This window comes from Rasamsonia emersonii (genome assembly GCF_000968595.1).
Source record: "Rasamsonia emersonii CBS 393.64 chromosome Unknown ctg1118621760417, whole genome shotgun sequence".
NCBI lineage: Eukaryota > Fungi > Ascomycota > Eurotiomycetes > Eurotiales > Trichocomaceae > Rasamsonia > Rasamsonia emersonii.
Genome location: NW_013563015.1, coordinates 38,098 through 47,140, shown reverse-complemented (window position 1 = coordinate 47,140; position 9,043 = coordinate 38,098). Strand labels below are relative to the sequence as shown.

The 9,043-nt window shown below is 45.5% G+C and overlaps 3 protein-coding genes across 3 annotated transcripts; 2 read left to right on the top strand and 1 right to left on the bottom strand.

Moving 5' to 3' along the window:
* Nucleotides 1-3,352: 3,352 nt before the first annotated feature.
* On the top strand, nt 3,353-4,454 carry T310_6519 (uncharacterized protein; the record flags this gene model as incomplete). Its single annotated transcript, XM_013470670.1, has 6 exons — nt 3,353-3,720; nt 3,938-4,006; nt 4,058-4,083; nt 4,175-4,199; nt 4,283-4,298; nt 4,389-4,454. 6 exons carry the CDS (start codon nt 3,353-3,355, stop codon nt 4,452-4,454), a joined length of 570 nt encoding a protein of 189 aa, XP_013326124.1.
* Nucleotides 4,455-5,306: 852 nt separating this feature from the next.
* On the top strand, nt 5,307-5,723 carry T310_6518 (Uncharacterized protein; the record flags this gene model as incomplete). Its single annotated transcript, XM_013470669.1, has 1 exon — nt 5,307-5,723. One exon carries the CDS (start codon nt 5,307-5,309, stop codon nt 5,721-5,723), a length of 417 nt encoding a protein of 138 aa, XP_013326123.1.
* Nucleotides 5,724-6,516: 793 nt separating this feature from the next.
* Nucleotides 6,517-8,809, bottom strand: T310_6517 (FAD dependent oxidoreductase; the record flags this gene model as incomplete). The annotated part of the gene is made up of 5 exons (XM_013470668.1): nt 6,517-7,515; nt 7,579-7,704; nt 7,787-7,951; nt 8,594-8,598; nt 8,632-8,809. The coding sequence occupies 5 exons, from the start codon at nt 8,807-8,809 to the stop codon at nt 6,517-6,519; spliced, it is 1,473 nt and encodes a 490-aa protein (XP_013326122.1).
* Nucleotides 8,810-9,043: the final 234 nt, after the last annotated feature.

The following is a 9,043-nucleotide window of genomic DNA, read 5'->3' as shown; positions in this document are numbered from 1 at the left end:
TACTCACTGCCAAACAGCTCTCTGCGCACCGTGCTACTGGCACCATCGCAACCAACGACATAGTCTGCTCCCTTGCGCTGGATCGTCCCATCGGGAGTCTGCACGTCTACCCACGCCTGATGCTCATCCTGTCCCACCTTGACGACCCGATGTGACCAGTGCACGGTAGCAGTGTGCTGATAGCGCTGGATATGCTCATAGAGCACAATCCCCAACTTGTCGAGCGGGAGACAGACCATCACGTAGCGGTGAGACGTACTGTTCCTCGCCCCAGCGATGAAACTCGTGTCCAGCTTCCGCCACGCTACCCCTTCCGGGTGAAAGCCTCTTGCCTTGACGTCGTCCAGCACCCCCGCCCGATCCAGCTCGTAGGCTGCTGGCGACGCGTAGTGCGCTGCGCGGGGCTGCGTGTCCAGTGTTGCGCTCTGCTCGAAGAGCTCGATTGTGATGCTCTTCTGGTTTTTGGCGAGGAGGAGGGTGAGGAGGAGGCCGGAGGGGCCAGCGCCGACGATGATGACCTACAGTAATAGTCAGGGGGATTATATGAGTGGTGTTGGTATGGATGGATGTATGTATGTACCTTTTTGATCGCCATATATATATATATATATATATATAGAAATATAGGTAGGTAGTTGACCTGATGTGACAGTCAAAAGATATGATATGATATTGTACAGTATAGTATACAAGGAGAATGGTCCAGTACAGTGCTACTTGCTAGGAATTATACACTGTCGACACTTATACTAACTGGACGGAGTCCTTCCATTCTTCGTATTTGTATTTTTTTTTTATTTTTATTACCGACGGACATTCGTCCATCCACCCATCCTCGTGGGGCTGGTAGCTGGTAGCTAGTTCCCATAATTTACCCAGAATATGTATGTACAGTACTGTACAGTGATTACCGAGATAGGTAGGTAGTACTCCAAGAATTCGGTTCCCCACAAATTGCTTGTACAGATAGACAGCTAGCATGACATGGGGTACAGGGGATATAGTCTTGTGGGGTAGAAAATAATATACTTGTTTAGGTAGTTAGTTAATGCGGGGGAAGAGGAGTTGTGTCATAATAGTTAGTAAATAATAGTTAAGATATTAATTGATTAATAATTGAATAATGGACTCGATTAATTAATTATTGTTAATATTAATATTAACTATTAGTTGATATTGTTAGGATTGTTACTACGGTGGATACCTCTGCTGTCCTTCGACTGTTTTCTATAGAAGGGCTGCTTTTTACAGTTTTATACTATCATGAGTCATGACTACTTTCTCTTATCCATTCCTAGGATTTCTTTTACTTGTTTCTTTTACTTGTTTTATCAGTTCCTGTTTTATTTCCATGACAGTCTTGTACTGTACAAGAAGAAAAGCACTACTCGGAGTCTAGTATAGCATGCTTAGAAATTCTCTATTTTATTTTTAATGAGGTGCAGAAGATCAATAGATGACCCTTCTCATCCTCTCTATTAAATATGTTCGAGAATCTAGTAAATAAATATACTGCAGTCCGGTGAGGATATGACAGACAAGACGCACAGTAAGGGATATATATAGGTAATTAGAAAGCCTGTCTGGAAAATAGATCATAAAGACTAGACTAAAAAAAAAAATTCATTGCTGGACTACCAGAGGTATGTATTTATTTTATCTTCCATAAGGGTTCTTAATTTGAGAGCAGCTTGAGGACGAAACAAGACTGTCTCTACGTAAAACAAGTCACAGAACTGTCCTGCACCAAATCTGCCCTGTTTGTGTGGTAACTCTTCTGGTTTTGTGCTAGAGACTATTCCTCAGTAATAGCATTTCTGTCTTGCCTAAGGCGAGTAAAAACAAAGACTTGACAGGGCCTCTTGATTGGACAGACAGCGAGAAAATGGTGGGGACATTGTGACAAACAGGGCAGGTGTCTCCTGAAGAAGAAGAAGAAGAAGACGACGAAATATCAAAGCAAGCAACTAGACAGAACTAGACCTAATGAAGAAGATGAAGAAGGAGGGAAGAAACTACGAAAAGTTCAGCAGAAAAAAAAACTGTAACATACGCAATAATTATTCAACTTGATGTCTTTCTTATACGAGACCTGCCGTCCCGATGGATTCTCTCTTCTCTTCTCTTTGTCATCGACAACTAGCTAGCTAGGTAGGTAGCTATCTACACAACCAACACAATTGATTTGAATTGCAGAACGCCATTGGCAAGATGGACTGACTGGTCTAGATTGGGAATAGGAAATTTCATAGTTATTAATTACCTCTAGGGATAATATTAATAAATATATCGTGATTCTCACTGTATTTTTTTATATAAAGTTCCGCCACACCGCCCTATTTATTTACTGGTCCAAACGAAACAAAATACCTCGCATTTTCATTGTCTGGCCCCTGATTTATTCTGGGGGCCGAATCTAAATCCATCATGACAAGCGAATGTCTAGGAACTAAAAAAAAAAGAATGAATAGAATGAATATGTTAATAATGACTTGCGTGTATTTAAGCCCTAAACTTGGTATATTCCTGGAATTGTGCCCTGAATTTAGCGAAGAGAAGACTGTCAGACAGAGGCGTTGAAGGCCTGGTTTTAGGCTATCAGCAGATTCAGGTAGCGGACTGACTGCCACTTACCTTAGTAGGAAGTACGTACTGTATGTACGTCCAAGTGGTATGAGTTTTTTTGTTTGACCAATGCTACGACCAACATGAGTGTTATAAGTACTCTTTTAGGAAATGTTATCCAGAATATATTTTATCCTGTCGGTAGAGTTCAGTTCAATCTAGCCTCAGGCATGAACACAATTTCTACCTGTCAAGGACTAGCTAGCACTGACCTAGAAAAGCTTGTTCAAGTGACGCACGTCTTAGCTAGGTGACTAAAATTCCTTTGAGCTGTTATATTTCTAGCCCAACAGGTTGGGGTTGTCTGCTCCATGTTTCAGATAGAATCCTCTAATCTGTATTCAATCATAGCCTGTCCAAGCTTGGTCATATCCCGCATTTCCAACCCCAGATTTCCAAGGAAGGATCCTGGGGCCAAATCCTGCGTGACGTACGAAACTGGACTGTCAGTGTCAATCTGTTCTAGAATTAATTCTATCCAGGGGATTCGAATACCAACAACTCAACCTTGCGATCGGTTGAATTCAAACTTTACGAAAATGCCTCAATTCAGGAGACGAGTTGGTGCAGGTTGGCGGAGAAGGCAGGGGAAAGATATAAATACATAGAACAGTCGGGGTCCCACGTCTCGAGTGACAAACTGCCGTCTAGACATCACGTCGAGAAGTATATTCAATCTCATCAATCAATCTGCCTTTTCCGTTCTATTCTCATCCTTGCTTCCAAAATGCTCTCCTTACTCCATCTCCCTCTCATCCTCGCTGCCGCTGCCTCTGCAGCCTCTGCCTCCGCCTCTACTACCGTCTACGACAAGTGGACAGTCTCCTTCTACAAAGACGAATTCTGCAAAACGAGCGAGATCCAAGTCTACATCGACAACACCACCCTGAGCTGCCAGAACATCGACAGCCCCGTCACGATTTACGGGGCACAGACGCAGTTCAACCCCAAGCAGCTGTGCCCGGTCCTCTACGAGGAGCCCAACTGTGCGGGCGCGAAGCATCATCCGTACTATAATGATGAGACGCAGAATATGTGTGAGGAGACTACGAAGGGGTTCAGGTCTTGGGAAGTTACCACCGATTGTCCCAAGACGTAAGTTTCCTGACAGCAGAGAAGAAAATGCCTGACGTGTATATATGCTAATGGTTGTGACAAATAGCTCCGACTGGAATCCTATCGGCCCGTGCGAGCGCTGCTAAGCGAGCTGCTCTACAGGCTGGATCACAGAGCCTTTGGAAAAGTACCTAAGGATCGTCCAATATCACTTTCCACGGCTTTAGAATTTCTCTTTTTGCTCTGGCTGATTCAGCGGAGAGAAGGTATATGAAGGGAGGAGGTTGGCAACTGAAGGCTCTCATTGGAAGACCGGATTGAACTGGTGAGCAATAAAATTAAATGTGTAGGATGTATATGTATGTATGATATATAGGTATAGATATCAGAATGAAACTCGATGTAGGATTACTAGGTATAGAGTTTATACTCTGTTTAACCACATGCACTCATATCCATTGCCCAAGATATAACGTATAAACCGCACAATCAGTCCTGATAATTTCCATTGGAAAAAGGTATGATGATCTAGACAGGTAATCTAGAACTCATACGGCCTTTACTAAAGCCTTTACGCCGTAGTTCTATATGTTTTGATCAGCTCTGGTGATAGATATGTAAGTCTTGGCTTATACCAAATCCTGATTTTGGTTACGCTCTTTTTTATTGAGATCTTATAGCGTTGCTTCATACATGTAAGTTATTAGGCCCGTCGCAGGGTAAAGAACAAAGGAAATGGAATGCTCAAGCGGGGGAAAGGAATAAAAGAATAAAATAGGGTATAGGATATTACACCTCTCCTTTAACGATTATAACTATACATGTTTACTATATGCGTTTATGAGCTGTTCGCGCATTTTCTAACAATAATTTTACGGTTTCATCTACTTACGTAGCTAGTAATACAAAGATCTGATCTGAAGCTGTCTTTCTAGATTATTTCACTTCGACTAACATCTTCCTATTTCTATTTTTTTTTACTTTACTGTAACTTAATTACCTCTGTATGAGATGCCTAGAAAGTTAACTAAATAAAAAAAATAAAAAAAGAGGTAAAGTACGGAAATTGGACATGTCTTTATGCACGTGTGTAAGAAGAAAATCTGCAACTGATATTCATGCCTGATGTATATGTATTTGACCGCAGATTGACTATTCCTGTATCTGGATTTTCGGAATAGAATTCAGTCGATCAGTAAAGTACATCAGTAGGTAACACATGCTCAACCGATGGTGGAGATGGAACCAACATTGTTACATTTCGCCCCGCCGCTTGGGCTGTATAACATGCGGCATTCTGACTCGCCCTCTATCCAATGATGCCATTAATGCCCCACTATCCTGATAAGATGGTGTGTTTAGATGCCAACCATGGCACAACGCAGCATGACTGGCTCTGCGTCGGTAGCATCAGGCTGCCTGCGTTGTCGGCCTTACAGGCTGAACGACAGTGATCGACATCTACGGAGGAAGTGACGCCTTCAAGGAGACTATTTTAAAAGAAACCCAGTCCTCGCCCAGTGCTTGCCCAGTGCTTGCCCAGTACTTCCTCTCAGAGCGTTCTTCAAGAAACAAAGTCAAAGACATCGAAAGATTCTACTCAACCAACCTACCGATATCACACCATGACCTACAGAATCCTCGCCTTCCTCTACCGCAAACCAAGCATCTCGCCCGACGAATTCAAGCAGCACTACGAGGCCAACCACATCCCTCTGCTGAAACGCCTCACGGGGCCAGACTTCCCCCTCACCCACACGCGCCGCTACATCGCCCGCAAGTCCGTCGACCAGCCCGTCGAGGGCGCCTCAGAGCGCAACGCCAAAACCCCGGCCACCGTGTTCGTCGGCAGCCAGGCCGACTTTGACTACGATGCCGTCGTCGAGCTGACCTTTGCCGACGAGGCGGCCTTTCAGGCCTTTCACGCCAAGCTCACTTCGCCGGAGGTGGCCAAGGAGCTTGGAGAGGATGAGGAGAGGTTCATCAATCGCGCGAAGTTGAGGGTTGTTGCGCTGGGGGATGTTGTTGAGACGGCGAAATAGCAGGACCTGCCTACATACCTGCAACTAGCTGGCGGGTTGGTTGGTTCGAATCAGTCAGTTTGCTGGATGGTCAGGAGTCAGGATTTTGTCCTTGGATAGAGACTGTCTTTTCTATTCTATCGTGGACAACGAGCGAGTTGTTACGATAGAGAAAGATCTTCGTCTCCCTATTATATTTTCACTATGATTTTTGCTGATTTTACAGCATAACATAGAATAAATGGATTTGTGTGAAAATACAATAAAAGGGCTTTTTTCCAAAAATAGGGAAAAAATTCGATTAAGTAGTTAGTTAGGTAATAATGCTCCTAAGATAGAATCTAAATATTATCTTCTCCTCTTGTTTTCTTTATAGAGCTAATTGCTATACCTGAAAGTATTGAATAATTAATCACATAGTAAGTATTACATCAATTCATCGATCTGATATCAACGTATGAATATAAATAAAGCAAGTAAGCAAAATACTTTTATTACCATTCATTTTTGCAAATTTTTAATATGAGATGGATTGTCTAGTATTATTTTTACCTCTCTCTCTCTTCTTTTTTTTATACTCTCGAGGTCATTCAGAGACTCTTAATAAGGAAATTATATTATTTCTTCATCGATCAATGGGTGACCACACGGTACTATTGGCGACGATATCTCTATTTGCAGGTTGACAACTGTCGAGCTTATATCTATCAAGATATCAGATTGACCCATTCTAGCCATTCAGTCGTTTTATATCACTGCATGCATCTATATGTCGTAAACGTAAAGTCATACTCTATACAAGGTGGGCTGAAAATCATGAAGTGCTACCGTATAGCAACCTCTCCACCATCTCCCCAATCGCTAACGAACTCGTCAACCCCGGACTCTCAATGCCCAGCAGGTTGATAAAACCCGGGAAGCCCTCCTCCTCCTGGATGACAAAATCCTTGAAGCTCTTCCCGCTCGTGTTGGCGCCACCCCGGCTCAGCTTCGGCCGCACGCCGCAGTAATCCAGCGCGATGGCGTCCACGTCCACGCCGGGGAGATACGCCTGGATCTCCGGCAGCGCCTGCTGCAGCCGCGCTGGGCTCGGCTTCAGGTCGTACGGGTCGTCGATCCACTCGACGTCCGGTCCGAATCGCACCCGTCCGGCCAGATCCAGCGTCAGATGCGTCCCCAGCCCGCCATGGCCCGGCACCGGGGCCGGGTAAACCAGTACACTGGGCCGCGGCCGCGACGCAGCGTAGGAGAAATATGTCCCCTTGGCGTAGTACGGCGTCCGATGCCGCTCCTTCGGCAGGACCATGTTGCTTATATGACAGGCGGAGTGACCGGCGCTGTTGACCAGCACGTCTGCTGTGATCGAGTCCTCTGAGCCGTCCGGCGACAGGGCAAATATCCGATATCCCTCTCGGCCACCATTCAGCGGCTCGATCCTCGTCACCGCCGTCTGAAAGGCGCAATCGCCGCCCCGATCTTCAAAGTCGCCTTGCAAGAACGTCATCAGCGAATGGCTGTCCACAATGCCGGTCGTCACGCTCTCGACAATGCCCGCCTCCGCCCGCACATCGGGCTCCCGTTGCTGCGCTTCTTCCCGGCCGACAAAGCGCGTCGGCACGCCGATCGACTGCGCATGCTCGTGCAGCTTGAGACAGACCTCCCACTGCTCCTCGTTCTGTGCCACAATCCACTTTTTCGTGTTCCGATGGGGAATGCCTTTTTTCGCGCAGAGGTCGTACAGCATCTCGCGCCCTCGGACGCAGAGTTTCGTCTTTAGCGAGTCCGCCGGGTAGTAGATGCCGGCGTGGATGACCTAGAAGACAGACATCATTGGCATTGATAAACAGCATAGAAATACTCCCCAGAAAAATTATACCTCCGAATTGCGACTACTCGTCTCCGTCCCTGCGGCGCCATGCCGTTCCAGCAGTATCGTCGACGTGCCCTCTCTGGCCGCCAATTGCCGTGCGACTGCGAGTCCTACAACGCCAGCGCCGATGACCTAGACGTGTCAAGTCAGAAATTATGTCTAAAAAAATTGACCAGCTGTCAGGCGGGAAAAAAAGGTGACAGTCGCAGCATACCGCATGAGTGAAGTCCGCGCTGGCAGCACGCGTGCTGGAGAAGCATCGCCGTCGTCGGCCCGAAAAAAGCGCCGTCCGTCGAGCTGCGCCGGGGACGGCCAGGCGAATGGCCATATTTCTGTTTTTCACTGGTCTTGCTCTTCTCAAGGGGAACACAAACACGAGCTGGTTAGCTCGTAGTATGAAGGAAGTTGGAATTCAAGAATGGGGGTTTCTCCGCAATGGCGCGGCGTTTGGAGCGAGATCGGATCGGCGATAAGCTCGTTGATAAGCTGGACAGCTATTTAATGTACTCCGTACAACACCGCCAAAATTGTTAATTAGGTACACCAGTTACTAAGTTTTTTTTGGAAATACCAATAGTGATTCTGATTGTAAATTGTCTGTGTTTGAAACTTATTATGATACCTACGAAGGCGATTTTTTTATCAATTTTTTTTTACAAATTTTTACTGGCTCCTATACACAACCAACACTACTCCGTATAGTCAGATTTTGAAGCCAAAGTCGCCAACAAATCTCTTTGCAATGAGAATTGATGCTCAAATTGAACGACTCCTAACTAGGAAATAGATGCTAATTTCCATGAAAAGACTGCGGATTGGAGCGATTCGAGCCTGAGCTCGATGTCTTTTCGAACCACCATGCCAGCACCAGTATGTATGTAGTATACCTAGAGGCCGTCATACTGGTCGTCTTGCGGTGCCGGTTTTTCCCAGATCTTTTCTGGTAATGGCTGCTCCATACATATGCTTAGTATATATAGGCAAGTTCTCAGCGTATTATTGTAGATAGACTTAGACTTACCATTGCTGTCAGCACAGAAGATTTTATGTGTTAATCACGGTTTGCTCGTTGTTTTTCCTGCTCCAAACGCTTCAAATAGTCGGGGTCTACACTTTCTAGATAAGGCCCACAAGGCGCGTAACCTCCGTCATCCTGGGGTATGTTGTTTTGAGCACCGTTGTCGGCCTGTGATTCGTTGCCGGGTATAGACGATGATGAGGAGCGAGACGAAGACATCGTGATGAGTAAGTATATGGAGAATTTTTGGGCAGTATATAGAGAAATCTTGGATGAGAATGATAGTGACAAGAACAGTAGTCTTCTAGGAAGGCATCTAGGATGGTTTATATAACCGTACTTGCAAGATCTCTCAGAGCGCTGGAACTCCCTACTTGTTCAGCTCCTATACAGTGTATTAGGAGTAAAGGTGTCCTAATTGGCAGTCATATTACTGCCACGTCAGAGGCCATA